Raw genomic sequence first — 27,522 nt, 5'->3', positions numbered from 1 at the left:
CATATGTATATCATTATGCTTTCAGTCAAGGTTGTTATCTTGTAGCTGCTGCCACATTATGTTCACTTGACTTTTTTTCGCATCAGTGGTGAACTTCATAAAGGCAGACAGAAATACATGATTATACAGGGGCAGGCTTTTTGTGGGGCATATATATGCAGCTTCTGCCTGGTGCTTTATCCTGATTCTCATTTTTGTGGAGATGACCGCCGAGCAGGACAGCCTAACTGACGATGCACTGGAAGCATCAATGCCGGTGACAAGTGCAAACACCTGACAACATTGTCTTCTACTATTCTTTCCATCGTCAGCTGTTTGCACAACCTTTCTTTAGCTGAGAGTTGTACAAGTGGCAATCTTACATTAAGGCCAAGATATGCATTGAATAGAACAGAGGACTAGATAGATTTAATGATGACTATTGCTCGCAGGTAAACAATGCAATTAAAAATTAATTTTTGCAGCTGTATTTTCGTTGCCACTGCATAAGCCCATTTTCTTTAACCATCTTCCAGTGTAGCAGTTCGTGCAGAATATTCAAAAGTGCCACTCTAAGACAGCACTCTATTGTCTGATTTTGGAAGGCCGTATAATTTAATTGCTGCCATGTTGGCTGATGTCCAGTATTTCGATGCTTCTCATCGCGAGTGAACTGGCTCACCTAGTTTAGTTATTTTGAACAATCGTGCTGTGCTCCTCGAGGGTAGTCTCTGCAGGCAGTGGAATTGGGAAACTGTCCTCTAAGTAACACGTGTAGCCAAGTTTCTCACCTTTGAGAGGTTTAATGATGAATTATGTAGGATAGATTCTGTGAGTGAGAATAAATTATCACTTGGGTTGCACACTCGTAGCATATCTTCAAGAACAGTTTGAGCAATGAGCATTCTTTTCTGTGGAAAAACAAAATTTTGTGGATATAGTAAGTGGGCATTGCAGTTCGCATATTTTGTGTGCCTCTATGAAAGTCACCCTTACGAAAATAGGACACAAAGTTCTTGTTTCAAGCCTTGTTGCATTTTTAGCATTACAGTGACCAAACTGCACCAGTTTACTGGTGCTTAAGTACCAACTAACTAAGGGATGTAAAATTAGCCCAGCACAAACCTGCTCTCACAGTGACTGAATTGAAACCAAATTTGAGATAGAGCCAAAACTGAGACTACACTGGACACAAGGTTTCATTACCCTTGTGTACGAACATTTGTCTGTTTCATTCTGCATCTTTAAATTGCCCAGTAATAGTATAATCGTTAGCTTATTCACTTTATTTTTCAGAACAGCTCTTTTGTGCGTCCATTCAGAAATAATTCTAGCTTAAAAACAATCATTGGCCCCCGTCACTGTGTTGCATCATGTCTTGTCAAGCATTAGGCTCATGTCAACTCGTGTCAAGCAGCTAAGAGTGGGGCACAGTGAGGACAGGTGAAGAGCAATAAAACGCTTCATTTGATTTGTACTTTTTAGCACTGATTGCCATTTGTGATATTAGTTGACGCTGGGCTGGGAAGATTTGCAATGTAAACAACCCACTTGCTTTTACAGTTGATTCCAGCGAGCAAGTTGGATGCCTCAGGGGAGGCAGCTGTGCTCACAGCAGAAGACGATTCCAAGAAGCGGCGAGAAATACTGGCACGGAGGCCCTCGTACCGCAAGATCCTAAACGAGCTATCGTCCACCGAGGCACAGGGTGCGGTAGCGTCACTCGCGGCTGATTCTAAAGACGAGGACGACGACCCTGACACCATCACAGTGGCTGGCACTCAGTACCACACTGCAGCTGGACTGCTGAAAGGTAGGCAACCTCCAATGGGCATCCAAATTTGAGCAGAATATTTTGCTTGCATGCATGGGCCTTTAGTTTCTCATTAATTGGTCAATACTGTCGCCGCCCGCCACTGTGGCTCAATGGCTATGGTGCTCCGCTGCTGAGTACCAGGTTGCTTGTTCGATTCCCTGCCCCGCTGGCTGCATCGCTATGGAGGCAGAATGCAAAAAACACTTGTACTGTGCTCTTGATGACTTTTGACACTCTGGAGTTCTTTAATGTACACCCAAAGACCTCCACTACAGCAGCCCTTATAACCCTCCGTGCAGCTTATATTTTCAGTGATGTTGGTTGGTCATTTACTCCTCTGGGCTCTTTGCATGTATATGCATGCATGCATGCTATGTTGAGCGGTCTTGTGATGACTAGAGTTGAAGAGTAAAATATGCAAAACAAACTTTTTTTTTTGTCACTTGGATAAATGCTTCTTTCCTGTTTCATCATGACTGATGTTTCATATCATATTAAAGGAATTTCTCATGATTAAGAATTTGTGAACTCATGTTGATGCAATCTTTGAAGTTTTTTTATTGCGATAGCAATTATATGGACACTCTAGGCGAATTTCTGCCATCAGCGTCAGGTTCTGCATAAAGTCCAAGGGCGATAAAATCGTCGCCACATGCCGCATGCTGTATGTGCAAGTAAAAGCGTGCAAGGGTGAGCCAGCGATTGCGGCCAATCTCGCACATGCAAGGGAGGGAAGCAGGAAGGAAGCGCCTTCCGTCGCGCGCGAGGCTTCTGAAGTGGGGGGGGGGGGGGTGCATTCTACTTAGGGCCATTTTATCTTGAAAGCCATCTATGACAGGGACACAGTCCGCCGTGCTCTGTGTTTCCACGACTTAGTTTACCTTGATGCAAGGCGCAGCATGAAGATCAATTCGCTTGCTGCTGCTGCCGCACTTCCTCACTCCAGCGTTCTGACAGCGAGTTTTCGTGATCGAGTGAGATGTGTTCATGTTTGCTCGTGTACGCATGACACCATGCTTGTTAATTTAGTTAGTACGCCTATGTTTACAAGATTATATGGCCGATAAAACTACTGTTCTTACTTCATACAGCTGTCCACTAATTTGCTATCGCAATCGATGCTTTGCCTTTCAGGCGAAACTGCGACTTTCTTTTTCTCCTTGATGTGCACTGAAGGCATGCACAGTTTCTCTCAAAATCGTGTCAATAATTCCTTGTTATCACCACAGAAGGTCCACCTTTGCCAAAGTTGTTTTGATGACACTGTCCACAAATGGACAGTGTCATTTCATTTCCTAAAGAAAAGATCTTGAAACTCTTATCATCCCAGTCCATTGTTATCTATAATGAGGTTGCCGCATAGTAGCCAAAATTTTCGTAGATTGATAGGCCCCTAAAGTGTTGAATTTGCACAAAGTAGCAAGACCTGGTCGGAAGCTCCTCCTTTTAATGAAGAGGAATCAAATTGAACTTGCATTTGTTTCAGAACAAGGTTACTTATCTCTTGTCTTTGTATGAATAAAGTTGCAGGGTGATGGGTTATCCGAGCACTTACATGCAATGGTGGCTTAGTGGTTGTGGTGTTGCGCTACCAAGCAAAGGGCCACTGGATCAAATCCCAGTCAAGGTGCCTGCATTTCAATGGGAGTGAAATACAAAAACTCCTATGTACCATGCATTAGGTGCACATTACAGAATCCCAGGTGATTGAAATTAGTCTGGAGTCCCCCACTACGGCATTCCTCATAATCAAGTTGTGGTTTTGGCACGAAAAACCTTGGAATTTAATTTTTTATCTGAGCAATTGAATGTGGCCTCCTGCATCGTGTAAAGAAGTCTTGAGTTTTGGTGGTTGTTCTGCTTGGCAGTGGTCCCAGCTTCAGCCATACAGCTGGCGACTGTGACTCAAGAGGGTGGCCTGCAGGGTCTCCAGACGCTTACCATGACCAACGCTGGCTCCGGTACAGCTGCTGGCACCATCGTCCAGTATGCTCAAGGACAAGATGGACAGTTCTTTGTCCCAGGTTAGAACTGTTTCCCCACTGTTCTTATGCGTATCTCTCCCTCTTTTGTCCTCGTCTAAGTTGGTTCTATTTATTATTATTTTGCTGTTATGAACGAACTGATCCAGCAACAGTTTTTTTCCACCTCTGTGCCACACTCAGTTCATGGGTAGCAATGTGACGAAAGACTACACAAACACCCTTTGAAACTGTAGTGAACGCATGGAAGAAAGCAAGGTTGATAGCACCGTTAGCTGCACTAAAAAGCTTGTAAGCGACCTAGGCATTGATATTTGCCATCTTGTTCCTTCTACTTGCAAGCGCAGTCTACTTTAATGAAAAGGAGACACTTTAATGGAAACTTGATCCACTTCCCTCATCTTCCTTTCTATCTTTCTGTCTGCCAAGTAGCAAGCCATAGCTTGGCACATCTGTATGCTGCTCTTGGCTTGTTCTCACATTGAACTCGTTCTGTCTTAGTAGCACAGCTGCGACAGCGGAGATTAATTAGGGCTGCATGTTGCTTTACAGTGACAGTGTCCGCGGCTGACCTGCAAGCGTACCAGATCCGAACGACGGGCAGTGGTGGCTCATCACAGGCACTGGCGCAAAGTGTGGTCATGGCACCTGCGGCCAGTCTGCAGACCCAGCAGTCACTCGCCGAGGAAGCGTCCCGCAAGCGGGAGCTGCGCCTACTCAAGAACAGGTATGCCACCAGGAGTGCTGAACTGCATAGTATGTCATTTGGCCATTGCTGCATAGCAGAAAGAACATAACATTAAAAATGCTGTTACTGGTGATTCATTAGTTTACTATCATTATAACGGTGACTCCCCGAGGACATTGTGTGCTCGCCATTTTATCACTTGGTTTGCTGAAAGTTATTTGCTTGTAGTAAAGAGTCTACACTTTTGCACAGCTATAAAAAGGTAATGCTGGCATCCACCTGACTGTAGCACAATAGCTACAAAGAGAACCCACACATGTTCCTCGTAAAGAAGCTTTCAAAGATTTACAGTAAACGCTCATTAACTCGAAGCTGTGAAAACCAGAAAATTTTTTTCGATATACGAAATCGCGAAAATACAAGCCCGCTGGACACGCATAGCCCACGTGAAGCCTTTCCAAAATGCTGCCAGCAATATTCTCAAGCACTTTTGGGTGCATCGAGAACCACACACAGTGATGTTTATGAGCTACGCCGTTACTGGCACTGTGTCAAAACAGTGTGTTTTACTGAAGAACCAAGATAATTGATCCTAATGCAATATTTGAAGCCATTCTTCACAGCATAATCAGTTCGAAACATCCAAAAAGCTGACTCTGCTACTTTCTGCATTGTAATGAATTCCGGACAATTTCACTTCAAAAACTGTAACTGAACTGCAGAAGAGTGCAATTGTCATGCCTTTAGTAGATGCCCGTGAGTGACCTGGAACTGATGCCTCACCGTTAAATGAGCATGAAGAGAGCATCCTTGTCAAGTTGCAATCTTGCTAAAATAATGTGAGCTTTTAACGCGACGGCGTTAAGGAGCTCGTGTCGCAGAAAAGCCGGTGTCGGCGTCGGCGGCGTTGGCCGTGAGCGATAAATCCCAGCAGGCACTTTATGAATAAAAAAACAACTTGCAAGATGGGCTGGGTGGGAATCGAACCAGGGTCTCCGGAGTGTGAGACGGAGACGTTACCACTGAGCCACGCGTTCGATGCTTCAAAGCGGTACAAAAGCGCCTCTAGTGAACGCGGTGTTGCCTTAGAAACGAGCTGCTTCTAAGGCTCAGGCGTGCGTCGCTTGCTCAGGCGCACATTTTGTTGTCGCGCCGAACGCTGCGTTGCTCGACGCTCACCGCGTCCGATGTGGGGCGCGTAGTTGCTGCGCCGTAGCCCATTGTCTTACACCCCTTGGCGAGTCGACGGGAACGCTCTCGCGTTCCACTCTTGAAGGCGAAGCTTAAGCGTCCTCCAATTTTTATGGTGCAGCAATATTCTTTGGCAATCTTTTTCGGAGACGGTTTCCCATTCACAAGATTTCGCAGGACTCGGCATTGGACACATCCGTGTATGTAGCTAACAGCGTTCTTGGTGCTGTGCGAAGCTCACTATCTTCACGTAATGCCAAGAGCACTGCCGGCCGTATACTTTGACGTGTCGAGTGCTGAGTCTTGCGAAAGTGAAACTGTCCACGAAAGTGCTCACGCGAGAATAAGGTCGCTAGCTTCTCTTGGGTGCAGGCTGTAGGCTGACTGCACCTGCTCAAAAGTGCCGATCACTTTGCTCAAGGTCATGCTGTGGCCTTGTTGATGCGTACACTGACAGCATCGTAATTAAGAGGGAAAATAAAAAAGCCTTCGCCTCCCCACTAACCGCTGCTGCACGAGGCTACAACACAGTGACAGCTAGCAGCTGAGCAAGTGTGCACAAGTGATGATAGACAAAAAGAAGGGGGAAAAATAAGCTAGAGAGCTGGGTGGGATGGGAGTGCTGCCTGGCACTTCATATGGCTTGGCTAGTGAGCTGTTCACCGGGCCAAAAGAGAGTGCAAGCGAAGCTGCCGATGCTGCCCCTGCGCCTGCTCCCTGGTATTTTTGGAGTTGAGATTTCAAGATATCTGGAGCCTGGGTGCAAAAATTTATTGAGATAAGGGATGAAAAACGCATGGGTTGACACCATGGCCAGTAAAAATTTTCAACTTGTCCAATATTTTGAGATATCAGACTTCGAGTTAATTAGGGTTTACTGTATCTTGTTCCGAGGATAAAACTCAGCACCACACTCCTTTTAGGTAATTGCTTTGCCACCCGAGCAATCCAAGAGGCTGGTACTGTGCGGATCAGTGTAGTGGATCCCGGGTGTCTACCAACTGGGAAAACCGGGTATTCTCGAGAATTTTTATTAGTCTGGAAATACTTGGGGAAAACTCGGGAAATTTCTGCTTCTGTCAAGGAAAATGAGCTGCAATTTTATTGAAAGGAACGAAATTCACGCTAATGCTCGCTCGAGTAACAGAGAAGAATCGTAACAAATGAACTTTGATGCCGTGTCGTCGGCTGGAGGAGTTGGCAGTGTACAGTCGACGCTCAGTTTTCGGGACGTGCCCGATATTTGGATGGTGTTGCGGCATCACCACATACCCCATAGAGTCAATGTATAAGAGCGTCTGAAATTTTGGACGCAAGAACCATTCGCCGTACGATTTTCCACACTTTTTGCCATGACCACAGGTCCGAAACGACATTAATCAAAGCCACCACCACCGCCATTTTAATGCCTCGAACCGGCACTCTCGCATGCACAACTGCTGGCAGCCATAGCCACCACCACGGCAACGCTAGGCCTAGCTGCTTTGACATTAAAGGGGCACTAAAGGCAAATGCTAAGTTGATGTGGACTGTTTAAATATTCTTTCAGAAACCTCGCAATGCTTGCTTCGTGCCAAGAAAAGATAGTTTATGAGAAAATTGCATCTGAAGGGTCCAAATACCTTTATTGCACTTCAACTCACTCCCCACACAACCGGGGGAGTGGTGACATTGCATACGCCATCTCTGCGCTTTGCGGCCATCGGTGAGTAAAACTGCGCCCGACAGACAGTGGCGCTGAGACAGAGAGGTGAATCCGCTGCTACAGCTGCTTTTTGGTCAAGTAGTGGAGAGGGTTCGGGCATTCCGCGACACCAAATAGAAGTTGAATTCTCTGCTACTTGCAGTTTGCGCGCGTTTCGCGCAGCCAGCTAAACCAGCGCAGCACTACGCGCTAACGGAACAATTGAGATGCGAAAACACGGGCAGTGCAGAGTCGAGCGAAAATGAAACCTTCCGACAGCCCATGTCGTCGTCAAGGATAATTTCAATTTCTTTTTTCTAAAAATGAAGTCTAACTGGACAAGTAGCATTTTATTTCAACTTATCATGCAATACAACGATGTCTTCTGCAACAAGTGGTTCAGTACTAGTGACAGAAATTAACTCTGGAGTGCTTTCGCCATTGGCCCAGTACTTGAATTTCCCAGGGGAGTCTCTAATCATGTCCTGCATTTATCTGAATTTCTCTATTATTAAGGCTCTGTACGCGATAATATTGATGCTTTGGAGATTCTCGAATACTAAAGATTCTCGAGCTTGACCTAATATTTGCCTTTAGTGTCCCTTTAAGCTTCTTGCTGTCTGGTATTGTGTTTTTCATTAACTCAATTCGCTGGTGGCAGCAATGGCGCCGACTCCGCCTTTGTAATCCTCGTGATTGGCCTTGAAGCTCGGGTTGATGCTGGTTTCTGAAAGTCAACTTTGCCTCAATACAGCAGTGTTACTCGGTGAAGCATATGCAAAGTATTGCGGTGAAGCTTAACGAGCATGTGAAGGGGCAATTGTCACGGGATACAGTATGTATTCCTTTTAATTATACACGCTTGCACACGCCATCCTCTGTCACAGTACAAGCACTGATATGCCTAATAACTGTACTGGCAGGCCTTCAAAGCTTTTTTGGACTTGCTTCTGGCGATTTGTACCCTTAAGGGCAGTAAAAGACATGCATTCATTTTTTTCGGACTGCCTGATTTTTCGGACGTTTTCACGGCCCATACAGACTCCGAAAAATCGGACTTTGATTCTACAACTGACCAAGAGGATGCTTCAAATGGTCTGTGGGGCGAACATGCAGTGGATTGAACACGAGAACAGAGAGTACCTATGCATTGAGGAATGAATGGTAAAGGAAGCGTGCCGCCGCCAGTTTGAAGGAGCTTGAGCTCAAAAAACAGTGTTAGCTGACACTTAGATGGAGGTGTCCATCATCCAAACCAAAATAAACTCTTTTAAACAGTGAAACGCAACACTGAGGTGTTGTGTGTGGGCTGAGAGTATTTCAGTACAGTTGAGGTTGACTTTTCAGCTGCTGAGAGAGAATCTCGCATGTGACAAAGTTCGGGCCTCATACCAATGAGCTTGCTATCACTTATAGAAGTAACCAGTATTCGAAAATATTTGCTTCTGTATGCATCTATTTTTATTTGTATTCGAAAATGTTTGACTCGATTTGCAATGGGCTTTACTATTCTTTTAAGGTACTTTATTCGCTGTGCATTTTACTAACCCATCCCTTCTGTTTTCTTTTCGAATAAAATGAACACTGCCCCTTACTATTCAAACTGAATTAAGTCTTTTTTCTTTTTTTAACATGTGTGTCAGCCCGTCTTTACTTAAAACGAAGTTCAGTGTCACTCACGAATTTTGCAAAGGCACTCAGGGAAAACCTGGAAAACTCTGGGAATTTGGAAATGTCAACTTGGTAGACACCCTGTGATGTAGTGGATCAGTCAGCAACTCGCACACTTTCCTATTAACTACTCTCGCTCGATTCGGCTGGACAACCCAGTGCTGTATTAAACTAAATTCTGCAACGGGAACAATGTCAGGTGGAAAAATGTCAAGTGAGACAAGACGCTGCAACCAGACACTGATATGCACCAATCTTGTGTGGCCCGAACTGCTAAAGACGCATATTGTCATTTTTGCAGCTTTGGCAAGCTTACGTTTGCACTCCTGAAATTCGGCCTTGGTCAGCAGCTTCATCAGGCAGAACATAATGGCAGGAACTTTTGACATACCCACTCGGTGAGAACTGTTGTGGCACGAGACGCCGACACTCGAGCTGGTGGCCACTACCACTCCTCCTCCTTCACCCTCTCTCTCCCTCATATATATATATATATATATATATATATATATATATATATATATATGTATGTATGTATATATAAGTGGCTCTTGAGGGCGCGAGTGCCCGCCCTCAAGAGCCACTTCTTCATTACACTCGGCCACGCTGCCGCAAATGGCTCTGGGAATGAGAAATTGCCAAAGATGGCTCTCGTGAGTGGCATTGGCTGTTTCAGGATGGTTGCCAATGAGAAAGCATACCAGGAGATCTTGGACATTGAAGAGTGGCCAGCTGCACTGGTGTGCCATGCAAGCAGTAAAACTGTCTGCTCACTCGTCGGGCACATCATCGCAGTGTTGCTAATGCACTCTGCAAAATACCACGTGCCGCTTAGTGATCCATGTACGATGATGGAACGAAGGGCGATTCCTGGTCACTGTGGCATGGGTGACTGCAAGAGCGCTGTCGTTGCCCACCGGGAGGTCGTTGGTTCCAAACAAGGTACAGCTGCGTCTACACCGAAACCTATGGTCTCTTGCGCGTGTGACACGTAGATTTGGTCTGCACGGGACGATCTTCGATGATGATTTCATCTATGTTGGTCGCTTCTGCTTCTTTGAGCAAGACGTCGCTGAGCATGGTGCGAAGTGCTGTGCCTTTGGCCAATGGCTACCCTTAGAACTGGAGATGTGGCACCGGAGGGTCAGGAAGTATCTCGCTTCCGTGGTCCAAGAACCTATAGGAAGTCTGGAATGGTATAACGTCTAGTACGAGAGGAGCCAGTGTCTCACTGTGCCTAATCATTGATGTGTGCGAATGCCACGTCAATGACTGCTGAGGATGGAAAGTGGTCATGGTCTCTGGAATTGATGGTATGGTGTCGGATGCTACAGTGGGGCAGGTGGCGAGGCAATCTGCCAAAACCTTCTGAGGTGCAGCTGCAGTGGCGAGATGGTGCAGCTTCTGGAGCGTCGCCACGTTTTCATCGCCGCAGCTCAGCTGGTGTAGTCTGCCGTGTGAATGTAGTAGCGGTGACCTGCTGCATGTTCAGAGGTTGTGGTGGAGCCGATGGTGTCGGCTTGTGATATGCCACCCAGTGGTGGGTCGGCGCTGGAGTGGTGGTCGCCATGCGCTTCCCACCGTCTGGTGTGAAGCAGACGGTGACACCCGGGGAGCCAGCGTCTGTGACGGGGTAGCCTGCAGACCTTTCTGTCGAGGCATTGCTTGGCACACCTGCCACAGGATTGAAACGATAGCTCTCTGGAGCGTTGTGTGCAGAACTGTGCTGGTTGGACTCACCATGGGCATATGGAAGCTGGCTGAAAGTAGCTATCAGAGCTGCACACTATTCAGGCCAAGACCGCTGCTTGATGCCTTCGTAGTTCTCCTACGCCTTGGCCGCACTGCAAAGTCGTTTTGCTGCAACCAGCCATCTCTTTTGTTCTGGCCAAGCATGACAATCACCCAAGGCATTGATAGGTTGAACCCAAAGAATGGCATCATCTTGAAAGCTGCAAAACTCCGGTATTTCTGTCAAAGCGGGCGGCTGGAAGTCACAGCACCTCATCTCTGCCAGGCAGCATGTCCAGCTGGCTGAAAAACCGGAGGTGGTGTCCATAGACAGCACTGTCATTGTGGTAATCATGGAAGCCGTTTCTACCACCGAGGAAGCATCGGCGGCATGCCTTAGTGGCTTGGAGGTCGAAGTAGGGCTTGATAGGATATATTCGCCATGGGAAGCATGGACGGCATTCCCAGGCAGGACAGGTTCAAGACTGAAGGGCCGAAGTGCTGTCTCAATATGAGGTTGAAGTATGGCACTACCGCCGACCGATGCGAAGGCGCTCGTCATAACCCGGTGCTGTTGTGTCAGCTGGGCTTGGACAAGGCTACCGGTACAGTCCTGGCTTAGAGCTGCCGAGGAGGCTTGGACGATGTCCCCAGATGGTGCAGTGGGTACTTGCAACAGTGGTAGGGTGGCAGGCTGGAGGTTGTGCACCACCAAAGTATTTCATTGCTAAGGCGTGCAGCCACTTTTCATCAAATTATGCTATCATCCTTATGCTATCTTTAAAGAAGTATGATATTAAAGAAAAACTACAACATTTCATAACTATAACAAAACTATAGTAGATTGATGAATTTATATAATATGTGCTGATGACCTAGCTGGTACGTGACTTAGAAAAATGAATAGCGTTAGAAACAGGGCCAAACAAATGACAGCGCACTGCCTTGTATCTTGTTTGCAGCACAGACTTGTTGCCGCCCAGGTAACAGTGGAGATGAGCGTTGTTTTCGAACCAGATCTTCTAGTGAGTGGTTTGGCTATAGCAACGTACGGAATAGGGCAGGCACTATTTTGCAAGTCGCCTATCAATCAGTTGTGCTTTTGGCATAGTGGGCATACTACATCGTATTCTACATTTAAGCATACAGGAATGACCGCTCTCCCTACGTCCATAATTTTTCACCTACTTCTTTCTTGACACCTTTCATGTGTGTCGTCCCCCCTCCCCCTCTCCTCATATCCATCACCCCATTCCCCTCCTTAAAAAAATCTTTTCCATCACTCACTGTCGCAGTCTTCAACATTCATTGCGTTGTTGAATGGATAAATCTCGAAGGCTGTACTTTTGCTACCTGGAGGTGCCGAAAACTTGGCATGGCTGCCTTGTTTTGCCACCGATTAGAAAGAAAAAGCTTCGGAATTCTTGCATCACACAACAGATAACACTGCCAACCTTCTGAAAAATCAAGCGTGCAGCTTATATACACGGGTAATATTTAAATATATCCTTTGGGGCATATTTTTTTACAAGGTTCAGGGTGTAGCTTTTGCATGGGTGCAGCCACTACACAAGTATATATGGCATGTTTCCTAGACAATCAAGTTAAAAATTTTCTGAATGTTTTTCTTCCACGCAGCATGTTTGTCGATTCGGTCAAGTAACACAAATGAGAAGCTCTTCCATGACATGAAGGCCTGGTGGGGTGCAACAATGCTCCCAGGTTTTATGCGCATGCTTGTCCCATCTTTCTCTGCGTGTGAAATTTTTAGCGCTGATCCCCCTCAGCAGTTATGGTTAACACAGTCCAGACTGAGGTACGGGCGTGTCATGGGTGGGGCCGCAATGTTCTGTCTGCTGCTGGCGCTGGGCAACACCTTCTACTTTTCTCTCTGAAAGCGGCGCACTCCTTGCACCCATTTGGTGCAATGAGTGGGGTCCTAAACATAGCCGTCGTAGACACTGGATTCAGGGGATGGGGTTCTAGAGTTGAATTTTTTTTTTTTTTTCGTTGTCTCTGTATTCATGCCTTGAATATACTTGCAAGCAGCAAGATCAGGCTGCACATCTCTTATTAACGGAGGCTCTCATCAGTGGTGTACTTTGTGTGCGCAAATGGTGACGGGCACAAAGCTGGTCGTTCTCCAAAGAACAACAGTCGTCATTCTTTCAACAAAGAAAATGTGCAGTTGCTTCAGACCGTGTTTTGCATGCTTTTCGTCGTCCCTTCAATAACGCATTTCTCATTCTTCGCTCCCATAATTGCTCTGTACCTGTCATAGGCATCCATGCCTAAGGCGCAGCAATGTGGATGAACTTGTGTGTTCACTTCAAAAATGCCTCGAGACCGGCTGTGATTGAAGCTGAGGCCCCTGAGAATTGTTTAAATCTTACTAGAAACAATAGCTCGTTGGCTTGCACCTCTTGAAATGGATTCTCTGAATTTCCCACTAGCCGGTGTGTCCCCTGCATGGGAGGAGAAATGCCTGAGTAAATTGCACTAGTGTTCACTACTGTAAACACTAATTATTGTTAATACGCCCTCTGTACTATTATTTCTCACCACTCTGTGCTTTCTCCAATTGTGTTCCCTCTTCATTGCACCATCCCCCTTTCCGGCCAATGTTCAAATATGAGCCATTGCCAGTACAGCATGCGAAGTTCTTTCCTTCTTCCAGCACCAATGTTCAGATATCTGCCATCGCCAGTATGGCATGCAAAATTCTTTCCTCCTTCCAACAGGCGCAAACGTTTTTTTTTTTTTTTTTTCACAATCGGACGCGTAGTAAGCTGCACGTTTCGATTATTTGTTGTTGGTGTGACGGCGAAGACGGCATGTGCGATTACATGGGAGAGGGGATCGTCCTCTGAAGATCCCCCCTTCCCATCCTTCTGATTGCCACTAGCACCTGACTTACTTTCACATTCACCCTTTCTCTTTCATCAATGTTGCTCTTTCTGAAGCTGCCTCCTGAAAATTTGTTCCCTTGAAAGGGGGAGGGGGGTTTCAACCCCCCATGGCTACGCCAATGGTGCACCCACACGCCCGTACTGGAGCAATGACTGCTGTAGTGCATGTGCACAGTGTAGAAATGAAACCGAGACCCTCGCAAAAGCTGCTGAGAAAGCCTAAAGTCTTGATGTTATGTGTCGTGCACCTGCACTGGCACAGTGACTGCTGTGGCATGTGTATGAAGCACAATGGTGAAAGCACGCGAGTCTAGCTTGGCTCTCCGATGTTGCTTTCGCATGATCGAGAATGGGAGCATGCATAGTCTGAATATCTCGAAGGCTACCGCTTAAGTAGGTGGCAGGCAGTGACTGGCACAGCGCAGTTTGTTGTTGCTGCGTTGTTGGTGGGATGCCCAGGTCCAGGCCACCGCTCAGGCTCTTCAAGATTCTGAACTTTTGTCAGCTTGCTCTTCATACTAAGCGGTGACTGCTGCACACAGGCTTCAGGTATTCCGGTCTAAAATGTATGCATTTGGGTCGGGACCACGTGACACTTTCAATTAAGCGGTGATTAGAATTAAGCAACTTCATTGTAACAAGGGTTTACTCTGTTATTTGCTTGCAGTATTTTGTTTTATATTTATTCCTGCTATATATTATCTGTGACTGAAAAGCTCTCTAGAGAGAGACATCAGTGTGCAAAGAAATAGATGTGTGCTGATGCAGTGCATTCTTGTAGAGATGGCGTGCCTCATAATCAGATTGTGGTTTTAGCACGTAAAACCCCATAATCTTTTTCTTTTTTTGCAGGGATGCTGCGAAGGAGTGCCGACGAAAGAAGAAGGAATACATTAAGTGCCTGGAAAACAGGGTTGCCGTCCTCGAAAACCAAAACAAGGCGCTCATCGACGAACTCAAATCGCTCAAGGAGCTGTATTGTCAAAAGAACGAATGAGCCACATTTCATCGGGACATTGCCGCTTCCAATCTTCAGGCCATCGTGTGCACAGTCATGGGACAGATTGCCATGAAGTGCATGCAGACGCGAAGTGTTGCGTGGTGCAGTTGCTCTGTGTGCCAGGACCAGTTCATCACAAGGGTCGTTAATTGTTTTGCCCTGACAAATTGGTGCACAGGGCCTGCTGGAGTTACCATTATTCTCATCTCTTTCGCGAGCATTCAGTTTCCCCTGCAGCTCTGTGGAGTTGCATCCATCTCATTATCACTACGTTGACTGTACATAGTATCATGTATGTGTTCATGTCTCGATCTTCTCTTCGAGCAAGGGGTGAAAAGTGCAGATAAAGCATCGCAGCCTATCTTTCTTTTCCCATCTGCTGCTGTGGTTTCATCATCAAATGCTGTAGAAAAGTGTTACCTGTGGGTGTTCTCATTATTGTGTGTGCTACATGGTGACAGCATCTGCGATTGTACATATGTGAATTCTTGTCACCTTTCCCATCCCCCATTTTTTTTTCATTACATATATATATATCATAGTTAAATGATAGCCTGTGCTGGTGTGGTTCACCCACAGGCATTTTTTTTTTTTGCTTTTGTTTGTGCTAAGTCAGCACATTCTTAAATATTTTGTTACGTTATGTAAAAATTGCATTTTTAAGAAGTCCGCACATTGTTCGGTTTGTGTGCCCTAAAATTATTGCTGCGGGACACACGTTTGCTTTCTGTTGAAGAGATCTCAGTTGTTGAGCTGTGCCTTGAGCTATTTTGTAACCCAGCAAAAAATAAAAAGGGTTCAAGACAAGAATACCTTGTTTAGTGTATTTATTGTGTTTGCAAGCAGCTGCATTGCTGCACGAAGGCAATGTTCACAGAACAGGTCTTGAGCTCCTGCTGACATTATTCCGGGTACCCATACAGTCGGAATTTGTATAGTTAGTCGAGCTTGTCGCCATCTTTTGAGAGAAAAAAAACTGCATAACTCATCGCCGCAATGAGCCCACGCATGCTAGGTAAATGTGGAACCTAGACAATACCGCGAGGCGGCCAGATGCGGACGTTTGTGCAGCCTGCAGTCGACCACTCTAGACAAGAGTGATTGATGCGGACAGAAGTACTTGAGACACGGGAGCTCTGGCCGAACTGCACCCCCCCCCCCCTTTTTTTTTTTTCAGCACAGTAAGCGAATGTCGTAAAAGCCAAGTTTTCATTGCTGTACAGTTAATGGTCAAACATTAAGGTAGCGTTCAAAAGAATGATGTGCATTGATTAAAAAAGCCACGCAGGTTTAAAAACACGGTAAAAAGAGCACAAAATCGCTGACGCCCTGTGCTACACACGCAACCGGTCAACGCTTCTTCCTCCGCACTTTGTCCAGTTCATACTTGACCTTGCGCATGTCCTCTCCCAGTTCCGCCTTCTGCACTTCGATGTACTTCTGGGCCTTGTTCTTGGTGCGGGCCTTCTCTAGATTGATAAAGTCCAGTGTTGTGAGGTCTTCGTCTTTCTTGCCCAAGCGAACGAAGGCGCACTTTGTCGAGCGTGCGTGCTCCTTGAATGGGTCGTCATTCGGCTCCCAGCCGTCTAGCTCCTTGAGGCACACGTAGCAACGAGCAAGGTCTGGCTCGTTCTCCGTTGGACAGTGGTAGAAACCGGCCTCGGCCATCCGTGCCGGCGTGCACATGCAGTCGCCGGTCAGCGGCCAGAGCTCGAAACTAGCCAGGCGAGTTTCGAAGCGGTGCATGTCACTGTCCGTTTGCGCCAGCAGCACCGACTTCAGGGACAGGTCAACGGACGGCTTCGATGTCTTGACCATGATGTCGGGTTGCTCAGAAAGTGTCAGCTTCAAACTGTGTTCCTCTTCGCTCGGCACAGCACCACTTTTTCAAAAGGGCGGGTTTGAAAACACGATTACAAAACGCTCGCGCTCATGCGCGCGCTCTCGAAACGCGGACCAGTGCCATCTTTTCAGAATTCAAGAATTAACTCTATGTCAAGAATGGATGGATGGGTGGATGGATGATTGAGACTCAACCCTTTGAATCGGGCGGCGGCGGCGCGCGCCACGTAGCCTTGAATGGTACTATATGCATGCATACCTGTGTATTTACTCCTTTACTTTTGTGTTGATATTATCCACCAATCAGATAGCCTCCGTTTAGTTATTTCTACCTGTTCAAAGTCTAGTTTACTTTCACTGTCTTTAAAACCCAAAGCTTTGAACCCACAAGGCGCGCGAAGCCGCCCTGGTGGAACCGTTTAGCTGTAGCCTCTTTAGCAATCAGTATTTAAGCCGTTACGCATTGAAAAACAACGGTTGTAAAGCCATATTTGAGGTAATATTGTAATAAGATAATCTGCGTAAGTTATTTTAGGTTAGTACAACAACACACACATTTCTCTAGGTTTAGCGGCAAGGTAGAAAAGTAAGCTGGTGACGTTGCATCAAAAAGTTACCACGTGATTTACTTTCCTTCGCTACCTCCTCCCCTTTTCTAACTTGCTTGTGCTCGCTTGCTCTTTGCTCTCACGTCGGATCCTCGTCCGTCCTTCGTGCATAGCAAGGGTGGTACAACATGCTGAGCGTCGTGGGAAGAGCCTGCTCGAGCGTGCTAAAAGCGGCGAAGCCTGCCGCCTCTTTGGTAAAGGTTAACGGGGCGAACTCGAAGTTGCTTCCGGCGCTGTGTGCAACACGTAAGTGGAACAGTCCTGCCCCTGGCCGACGCCGACCGCTCTGTGCCCTTGGGTGAAAATGTTGGGTCAATTAGGGTTAACCATGCCGACTACAACTGGGCTGCCCGCAAAAAATACTGCTGCATTGTTGATAAAACGTAGTCACCAGCAGCAGTAGGATTGCGAGGTTTGTCTGCGCTTCCAGAAACCGCTTCAAGGATGATCCTTCCTGTCCAAAAGCTCTGGTTGGGACCGCGTGCCGGCGTCCATGCTTCTTCCAGCCGGTCGAACTTTGCAGAGATGACCCCTGGTTACCTGCGTCAGTTCGTCGCGAAAGATTAGATGTTCCCAGTATGTCTAGTTGCTTCTGCTTTTTTACCTTCCTATCGAAACACTACGGACGTGTAGAGGTCACCTAACGGTTATAAAGTGGGCCGGCTATCGCCTGCTCTCCGATGCTGCGTTGCACCTCATTTCCCTTGGAGCCTTCATGTATGAAATCAAGTTTTACGCTTGCCCAGTTACGAAGCACTGCCTAAGCTGTCCTTTCACTTGCTTCGTTAAGTGTGCCCTCATTGTGACCCCAGCTATCCGCCGTCTTTGGTATCCAGCGTGAGTGTTCGGCTGATGCCTGCATACCAGCTTCGTTTCATAAGGTCTATTCGATTCAGCCAAGTTTCTCTGCACCTTCTGCACCTATTCAGGGTGCACTGCACCTAGACCCTCGATTCCCCAAGGTGCAGCAGTGCACCCTGCACCCCCGTGCTCGATTGAACGGGGTGCAATGCAAGGTGCTGCCGCGGTGCACTGCACCCTTGAACCTTGTAGCGGGTGGGTGCAGCCCGGCACCCCCTGCACTTTTTTGCTTGAGGTATCGTGCACCTTTTTCTGAATCGAACAAATCTATAGACAGCGAACTCTAAAGTAGAGAGAGAGAGGTGGTTCTTGAAGGGATGAGGAAAGGTTGACGCAGTTTTCTGCAGCCCTTGCGGGAGGTAAAGTAGACAGCAGAATCTAAACTTGACAAACTTCGCCTGTGTAGAGGTTTTTGAAATTATCCTCTCCCTTTAGGTAGCCAGGTGAGAAGGAAGCTTTAGTTACTCCCTGTCGAAAGCTGGACGACTACGCGGGAGATTTTTCTGGTTGAACAGGCTAATAAAATGACAACTTGCAATTCATTTCCTTTCGATCGTGTCTTCCTTAGCCACTTACAAGTATTGCCGAAAAATGCTGCATGTATAAAATGAATGCGTCGTGCATTTTGTATTTAGTACTTATGCACTTAAAAGCAAATCACAACTCTACTTATTGGACGCCTTCTGCCTTATTACAGTAGCGCCCTCCAAGCATTTTTTAGGCCCTTTCTTTGTTAAACTTCTAGCTCTTCACTATTGTGCCTGAAAGGGTGGTGGTGTTTCAGAGCTACTTGCAAGTGTAGGATTGGATAAGGTAAAGGAAGTATATTCTTAAAATGGGAGCGTGAACAAGGCGTTCGTTCGCAATGGAAGTCTTTTCTACGCTAAATGTAATAAAATTTAAGGTAATGCAAAGTGATCAGTGAAACGTAAAGTCTTGGAGATTAAGTCTGATTATAGTTCGAGAAAAAGCATACAAGCACAACAATAGTTGTAAAATCTGCAAGTATGTTCATTATGATCGGCATATATATAGTATTGGGCTTTTTTAATTTTGGGTTCCTAACATTTCGGATTGAGCGTTTGTACATTTCATGGTTGAACATATTAAAAGTGGTTATGAGGAAATGTGAAAGAACAAGAATGATTTGGGACAGGTGTACAATCACTAGAATATTGTGCAGCTTAGCTAAATAAATTGTTCAGAAATGCCTATGGATCACACCAGAACATTAACATTACACATGTCAGAAAAATGGAAAAAGGCCAAAACTAAGGGCTTGATGCACCCAGCCTTGATTGACTTGGGAAGAACACTTGAGCTGAAAGTAAATACTAGGTGCTTGGTCTTTTTTTTTCTGTCGCACGTCTTAATTCACTTTATTTCCTACAGAGTGTAGGGTTTCAAATCCCTACGTTAAACTGCCCAGACGGCTTAAGTGATATCAGTGTTTGTGCAAGTGTGTTCAAATCTGCTTTGATAAAATACTATATTGAGTTGTAATTGCAGTTTTTTACTTGTCATCGATGTGTGGTTATTGCTGCTGCCTTTTTACATATAGTAGAATAGTTAGCATATATATCTATAGTATTGTATATGATTTCTATAGTCTTGTATAGCAAATTGCGATTTCTTTTTAAGGCAAATACTTGCTGGTTTTGATTGCCATGCAATTATTGCATGCTTCTGCACGTCGACCCTGCGAGTTTAACTGCGTTAGGAGCGGAGGGCTTTGTCTGGCTAAATAGCCTTTAGCTTCTGCTCCTGTAAATGAGCAGGACAAGTAAACGAGAAACTTAATGCTTTAAATTGTTCAGCTGCCAAAAGAATGTTGGAATATTGTAATTTCGTTTCTTCCAGATCCCGTCAACAGACGACATGCAGCTGCACAAGCGAGTGCTAAGCCAAGCAACGGACACATTGTGGCTGTCATTGGTGCCGTTGTGGACGTGCAGTTCGATGGCAACTTGCCATTCATCTTGAATGCTCTCGAGGTTGAAGGTCGCAGTTCGCGACTTGTCCTTGAGGTGGCACAGCACTTGGGTGAGGGCGCTTTCTCTCTTGGATTAAATTCTGTTGCAGGTGTGACCAGTGTCAACTGAGCACTGGTGGTTTCTTTTCTCCGCAGGTGAAAACATTGTGCGCACCATTGCCATGGACGGCACGGAAGGTCTTGTGCGGGGCCAGAAAGTGAGGGACACGCAGTCACCCATCAAGATCCCCGTCGGGCCCGAAACTTTGGGTCGTATCATGAATGTTATTGGCGAGCCCATTGATGAAAGGGGCCCTATTAACTCGGAGAAGTTCCTCTCCATCCACCAGGAGGCACCAGCGTTTGTTGATATGAGTGTCGAGCAGGAGATTCTTGTCACAGGCATCAAGGTAGTGCAACATTCTCTTTCAGGCATACAAAAAATAACCAAAATATTTTGTTGCAAAGGCTGAGATGTTGGCTAGTTGGTTTTCTTATTTGAATTTGAACTAAGTGCATTAGCTGTGCTGTCTTACAATTCCTTTGGTAGTGTTGTCTCACACCAAGGGCAGCATCTTTCAAGCGTCAGCCAGGGGAAAAAAAGGGAATTTACGAGATAGAACTGAAACACTGTGGAACAGTCAAGTGGAGCAGTTTATTGGTACGGGCTTGTAATATTGTGCTTGGGATGCTTAGGCTGTCATAAAATGGAGGCTGAATGTATCACCAAGACGTGGAAAGACTAGCTCCCACCAGAATTTGTGCAGCAGGACTGAAATGTACTGTTCACACTTGCTGGAATTATTTGCCTAAACATGCAAATATAAGAAACATACGAAAATGCATCTGTAAATATAAACACATATTTTGCAGACAAGTTGGTACTCTTCTGTATTAACCTTGTCTTACTTAAATGCAAAAATGTTCATGTACATGTAATTTAGGTGCATGTTAAAGAAGCCCAGCTGGTGAAATTAATCTGGAATCTCCCATTACAGCAGGGCTCATCATATTGTGGTTTTGCACATAAAAGTTCACAATTTAAGTGATTTTTCTTTTTTAAACGCTAAGAGAATTTGACAAACCATGATGTACGATGCAAAGGAAGCATGCACCCATGCTTTAATTTCGCATGTAATTCCTCCCAGAGTTTAGGTATGCATAATGCTAAAACAATTGAGGACAATGATTGGCCTTGGAAATGAAAACCTTGTTTTGCTTGATCGCCATCTGAGCTCGTCGCATGCTGCCTTCTCCAGGTTGTAGACCTGCTGGCGCCTTACTCCAAGGGAGGCAAGATTGGGCTCTTCGGTGGTGCTGGTGTCGGCAAGACTGTACTCATTATGGAGCTGATCAACAACGTGGCCAAGGCGCACGGTGGTTATTCCGTGTTTGCCGGTGTCGGCGAGCGTACCCGTGAGGGCAATGATCTGTACCACGAGATGATTGAAGGTGGTGTCATCAGTCTCACAGACAAGAGCTCTAAGGTATTGCCTTTTGCTTTTCATAAGGCCTCATATTTTCTTTCCAATTTCATAATGGTATACCATTGTAAGCACTGGCCATTCTGTCTGCACTGTGCTAATTACTAAAAGGCAGCCCTGAACAGGTTGGAATATTGTAGAACAAATGGCTGAAGTGTTATGCATCGAATCGCATGCGCACTGTGAAGACGTGGGATCGTTCCCCACCTGCGGCAAGTTGTTTTTTCATCTACTTTCATTGCCACTAATTTATTATTTATTTAATACAATTAGTAAGTACAAGTAATTTCCCCCATTTTTTTCCTTGTTTGTTGGCTTCTCATGATCTGCCATATATTGAGGCACTGCACATTGCAAGGATTATGGATAAGAACAATGCACTGATGCCAGCATACTTCTCTGACTGGCCAAGGAGCTGTCAACTGAGTTCTCATGCTCGTACGGCACCCACTGTTTGGGTGATAAGCACAGCATAGCAATTATACAACTTGTTTGTGTAGCATGTAGTTATCCCCCGCAATAAGTACTCTCTCATTTGCTACTATTTATTGCACTTTTAACATGTTTTACATTAACCCAAACTGTAACTTGCAGATACTCGTGAGTGGGATTCCTATAGCCTGCAAAAATATATTTGGAATTCGACATTTAATTCAGTGATAGCAATCTGCACCAAATATCTGTGTAAACAAAAATTCTAGAAACAATTTTTTGTATATTATCACCAAATGTTATCACTACATTCACTGTTAAAGCAGCATAAATGTTGGAGCGAAAATTCAGACAATTCCAAAAAAGCTCCCAAGTTTTCGCTGCCGTCATTTAAGTTGTATACCCGAGTAGACCGAAGTGTAAATGAGCACCTCATGAGCATCTCACTTTCCAAACATTCGCTTGTGAATTCATGATTCGCCGGCACTGCACTTTCATCAGAGGACAGTGGTAAGAGACGGGATCCGTGAATTGAATAGTCTACTCAGTGATGTAAGAGTTGAAGCAAACATTCATAAAGCGAGATGCATGTGCGATCTCACCCCTAGAGGCCAGTTTGAGGAATATCTCCTGTCAGTTTTATTTTTAAATACTTCCGAATGTGCTAAAAAATTGACAAATCTGACCAAATGTTAAAGTGCAGTCTGCATTTCATATGATGCATTGTGTTGCTCATGAACGCATTTGTTGACAACATTTAGCAGGGTTGGAAAGTTGTTGGTAAAATTTATCGATACTTTTAGATGCAGTAAGAAAATAGTTGAGTTCTGTTTTCAAGCATCGTGGTGCTTAATCCTTGACAAAGCTTTGTCAAGGCCTTAAACTCTTTTCCTACCACGCCCATTGAGCATAGTTAGCCTGTTAATGGCTGTTTTGAATGCCATTTTCGGGACGTTCCACGATGCTCACAGATGCACTGTACCATTTGACATATACCATATTTACTTGAATCTAGGCCAGCTCCGATTCTAAGCCGACCCCCGACAGTCCCAATCCAGAAAAAAGAAAACCTTACTGTATTTACTCGCATAATGATGCACTTTTTTTTTAAATGACACAAATTCAGAGGTGCGATCATTATGTGGGATAAATTTTCCATGAAAAAAAAATTTTTTTATCCCGTATTTGCTGTGGCAAAACAACAGGTCAAAAACAGGTGGCTGCCGCTGTAACACTGCGGATCATCAAAACAAAAATGGTGCCTAATAAAGCAAGCCGAACGCGATTTTTCTTCTCGTGAGTGCATTACGTGCATTGAAACAGTTTCTTCCATATCAGTAATGAATAATATCATTAATATCGGCGAGTTTGCCGCAATTACGTATCCATGTCCACTTTGAGGGGACAGAAGCAGAGATGGGCGTGCTCAGCTGCCAGTGACATAGAAACACATGATGGGCATGCTGCAAAAACTGCGGCATTTGTCTTTACTACAATCCTAGTATGGCACATTTCCGCCAAGGGTGACTGAATACCTTAGCTCTGTTACAAGCGTCGGTGTATGAATAGGGCACATTTCTAATATATTAATGTAAATGTGGCTACTGTCGTTGCCACTCGCAATTTGTTGCATGCCCACGGGTGCAGACGAGAGGTATCGAAACGTGCTTCTTTTGTTGTTGTTGACCACAACCACGACAAAGCTTACAAATAATAAAACCAAGACAAGTTTGGTTGTATACTTTTTTTCTTTGAAGTGATGAAAGGAATGAAGTGGGGCAGATATCTGCCTTTAGTGCGTGCAGACTGCTTGGCAAGTCTTAAACAGTCGTTTGCGTAGCATTCGACAGCATTACAGATGGTAAGCACAATTATCATCAGCTAGACTTGGCACACAACATATTGCTTCGGCAAGTTCAGGGTGCAATCATTATGTTAGTAAATACGGTACATTGAATGTAGGCCGAACAAAAAAGCGAGGACTGCGTTCACAAAATGAAAACATTGAATATGAACATGCGGAGCTCATTCTACACCATTATCGCTGCTAGCCTCGTCGCTGTCTTCCTTAGCATTGTCATCTGCGACGCACGAAAAAAGAAAGCATATCCCATTGCCCCCTCCAATGACAGACATTTTTCTTATCGATGCTGTAGTCCAGCCCTACTTGAACGCTTGACAATGCCTCTGCGGCTAGCATAACTTTTTGTTTGAAAGTGGCACTGTAGTGAGATCGGGTGTTTGGTGCCATAACATGCTATTACGATATTGCCATGCCACATGCCGATACAACATAGGTCAATATGGCGACGTTGCTCGTGCACTTCAGTTGGCTACTGGCACGGCTAGTAGCGGCTGCGATACTGACTTTTCTAGATCGCGCTGGCTATGCATCATATTTGTCAATTTGAATGAAAAGCCGGCATGTTTTTCCCTAGTATCTAAGCAGACCCTAGAGTATGGTATTATTTTAAGGGGAGACACGGCTCTTTGGGACCGAAAATCGGTCAAAAAGCCCGATTTTCAATCTTTTCATTTTTGGATTCATGGCATAATTCTGCACCTTTGAGCAAATTTCCATTTAAATCTTATGCGTAATTGCGCCGTAATGTCGATTTAAAATAGTGTAGTTTCTAAAAGCGCCCTTTAAATTGTGGACAAACAGCGCTAGTTACGACCGCGCGCCGCGCAAAAACGAAAAGCCGCACCTATGCCATCTTGGTCTTGTTTGAAAGCTCGCGCGTCTGGCTTTCCTTCCTCTCTCGGCCAGCCACCATGTGCCAGCCGCAGTAAAATAAAACAAGCGCAAAGTTTTCTTCAACGCGCGTTCTTATTGGTCGGAAAAAGCACGTGACCCGAATGGCACCATCTGATAGGCTTACGCCGGTTGCCCTGGCATGAGCGCTGCACATGCCGCCATTTTGAGCGAGTCCTCGGTACTGCACGGAACTATGCCAGGGGGACCGAAGAAGCACCATTCGGTGTATATGTTCGGCCGGAGACGAAGGAAAACGAAGAAGGAAGTAGGGGAATCGTCTTCTTTTCCGTCTGAAGCCAGCGACCGACGAGGAGCAAGTGCCGACGAGCAGCCGCATGATAGCCGCGGAGAAGCAAACAATGCATCGCTGGACGACGCATCGCTGAACAGTGCACCCATCACTTCTGCGGATCGTCAGCCGCCCGATTGTCGCGGAGAAGCAGAAAATGCTTCGCTGGACAGTGCAGCCAACACGCCTGCGGACGCCAGACTCGCCGACCGACGCACGGACGGGCAACCGCCCTGCCGCGGAGAACCAAACAATGCCGCGCTGGAAGTTGCATCGGTGGACAGCGCACCCGACGCGTCTGAAGTGTCCGCCCGAGTGAGAATTGACTCTAAAACTGTCACCGACAGCGACGTAAGGGAGGCAAGCGCTCGTGAAAAGGCTACGCTCGAGCGGCTTGCGTCGACGGCAGCAACGACGCGAAAGATGGAGCCATTCACGGACCTCGGCGGCGCGGCAGCGTCGGTAACAGACGAACGTAAAGACAGCGTTTACTGCCGTCGACATGCGTGCGATAAACTCCCTCCTTGGCTTTATGCGCTGCCAGACTTGTCAAGGACGCGCGGAGATGGTGACAGGAGATCGCGAGTACGGCCTCGCAGTGAAACTGATGCTGATCTGCGAGAGGTGCGGTGAGTTAGCGACTGAGTGGAGTTCGCGACGGGTACAGGGTGAAAAGAAATGCAACCCGTTTGAAATTAATATCCTTGCCGGGCGTGCGATGCTCGCAACAGGTAACGGCCAGACAGCCATGAATGACATTTTCGCAGCGATGGGCCTGTCTGGCCGAGGTCTCCACAACAAGACGTTTCAGCAGCATTTGAAAAAAACTCTGAACCCCGGTGCGACGCGTGCAGCTGAGGCTGTTATGGTGCAGTGCGCAGAAAAAGCGGTTGCACTTTACGAAAACTTGTGTTTTGGACACAAAGGCAACATTGCTGTGTGCTTTGATGGCACCGGGATGACGCGGGGCCATTCTTCGCATATAGGAGTAGGCGCAGTGGCGGAGCTATTTACCGGCTACATCCTGGACTACGTCGTGCTTTCAAACTTTTGTTTGGGCTGTGAAATTGGACCCACACCTGACTCTGAAGAGTATGCTGGGTGGAGGAAATCCCATCAGTGCCAGAAGAACACCGATTGTAAATCTGGCCAAATGGAAGTTGAGGCTGGATTAATCTTGTTCCAGCGTTCTTTAGAACGCAACAAAGTAAAGTACACAACCATGCTGTGCGACGGTGACAGCCGCACTTTTAATGCTATCAAGGATGCAAAGGTGTACGGCTTTGTAGATGTTCAGAAAGAAGACTGCATCAATCATGTACAAAAACGTATGGGTGCAGCGCTTCGAAACCTGCTCCAGAAGCACAAAAGTGAAGGCATGCGGGGACTTGGTGGCAAGGGGAGGCTCACAGCAGACCTCATCAACAGGCTGAGTGCCTATTATGGTCGAGCACTCAAGTCACATTGTGGTGATGTTGACGCCATGCAGAGAGCGGTAATGGCAACGTACCACCATGTCACGTCAACTGACCGCTGCTCTAACCACAGCCTGTGCCCAAGTGGCAAGGATTCTTGGTGCCGTCATAATGCGGCAACAGCAAAAGGTGAGCCACAACCAAGGCACAAGTATAACTTGGCAGCGGACGTGGCAAAGGCCCTTTTGCCTGTGTATGAGCGCTTGGCAGATGTAAAGCTGCTGAACAGGTGCAAGCGAGGGAGAACCCAAAACTCCAATGAATCATTCCACTCAGTCATCTGGAGTATGATTTCCAAAGAGCAGCATTTCTCCCTTTTTGCTGTGGAGGCAGCCGTTGCAGAAGCAGTGCTACGCTTCAATACTGGAAATGAATATGCAGCAACAGCCATTCTTCAAGAAATGAATATGAATGTGACAGACTCCGGCTCAAAAAGAGCCAAAGAAAAAGACTTGCGTCGCACCACTGCTTCCAGGAAAAAACGGGCATTGTCACTAGGCCTCCAGACGATGGCAAAAAAGAAGCACCAATCTGGGATGCACCCAGATTATTCCCCAGGTGCATTTTCGTAATTTGAGGTGCTTTCGTTCTCATAAAGGTGCTTGAAACCGTTTTTCTTCATTTTCTCAAAACTACAATTTTGACACACTAGCAACTTTGGAGTGAACATATTTCTGTTTGTATTTGTGCTAGCACAGTAATTTTTTTTTCCCTGAAAACAAACTCTTACTCTTTGTAGTAAGGCTAATTTCACTGCGCATATTGGTCAGTAACCTATTTTTTAAAGTTACTTTGTATAAAGCAGGTGAGGGAACTTTTACTGCAATGGGTTTGGCAACCCCTAGCTTTAGACCTAATTGGCCTAGGAGACTCATTCTTGTTTTACTACATTCCTTAGATGTTAAACATTAATTTGGTATGCTAAATTTTATCACTGCATCAATTGTTTGGGAAATTATCAAACTCCAAATGAAAAACATAATATTGTAAATATTTTGAAAACTGTTTGTTGTATGGAAAAAATAAATGCAGATTTAGAATCAGTGCATAAAACTTAATGAAACATGAAAGTTTCATTGCAATCAATCCACAAATAAAAAAAATTTTTCAAAGAGGGGTGTGCCCCCTTAAAAGAGAAAAGACTAATGGC

General features: G+C 45.8%; 3 protein-coding genes across 10 annotated transcripts in view; 2 read left to right on the top strand and 1 right to left on the bottom strand.

The window, feature by feature from the left end:
• The window catches only part of CrebB (Cyclic-AMP response element binding protein B), a 28,743-nt gene extending 13,282 nt beyond the window's left edge, over window positions 1–15,461 (top strand). For all 8 annotated transcript variants that reach the window (XM_075681751.1, XM_075681752.1, XM_075681753.1 and 5 more), the window contains 4 exons: window positions 1,543–1,792; window positions 3,664–3,819; window positions 4,330–4,504; window positions 14,504–15,461. In XM_075681751.1, the coding sequence (XP_075537866.1) occupies window positions 1,543–1,792; window positions 3,664–3,819; window positions 4,330–4,504; window positions 14,504–14,648 (726 nt within the window). In that variant the 3' untranslated portion in view covers window positions 14,649–15,461. The remainder of the gene's footprint in view (window positions 1–1,542; window positions 1,793–3,663; window positions 3,820–4,329; window positions 4,505–14,503) is intronic.
• Window positions 15,462–15,463: 2 nt separating this feature from the next.
• Window positions 15,464–16,643, bottom strand: LOC142572561 (baculoviral IAP repeat-containing protein 5-like). Its single transcript, XM_075681757.1, has one exon. The coding sequence runs from the start codon at window positions 16,467–16,469 to the stop codon at window positions 16,002–16,004; it is 468 nt and encodes a 155-aa protein (XP_075537872.1). The 5' UTR covers window positions 16,470–16,643; the 3' UTR covers window positions 15,464–16,001.
• A 499-nt stretch (window positions 16,644–17,142) lies between these two features.
• ATPsynbeta (ATP synthase, beta subunit) overlaps window positions 17,143–27,522 on the top strand; it is a 29,960-nt gene continuing 19,580 nt past the window's right edge. Inside the window, exons 1-4 of the mRNA XM_075681748.1 lie at window positions 17,143–17,347; window positions 19,823–20,005; window positions 20,091–20,344; window positions 21,194–21,421. Coding sequence (XP_075537863.1) covers window positions 17,230–17,347; window positions 19,823–20,005; window positions 20,091–20,344; window positions 21,194–21,421 — 783 coding nt within the window. The 5' untranslated portion in view covers window positions 17,143–17,229. The remainder of the gene's footprint in view (window positions 17,348–19,822; window positions 20,006–20,090; window positions 20,345–21,193; window positions 21,422–27,522) is intronic.

Source organism: Dermacentor variabilis, chromosome 2 (assembly GCF_050947875.1).
Source record: "Dermacentor variabilis isolate Ectoservices chromosome 2, ASM5094787v1, whole genome shotgun sequence".
Taxonomy (NCBI): domain Eukaryota; kingdom Metazoa; phylum Arthropoda; class Arachnida; order Ixodida; family Ixodidae; genus Dermacentor; species Dermacentor variabilis.
The sequence above is the reverse complement of the archived record's forward strand: the minus strand, read 5'-3'. Positions and strand labels throughout refer to the sequence as shown.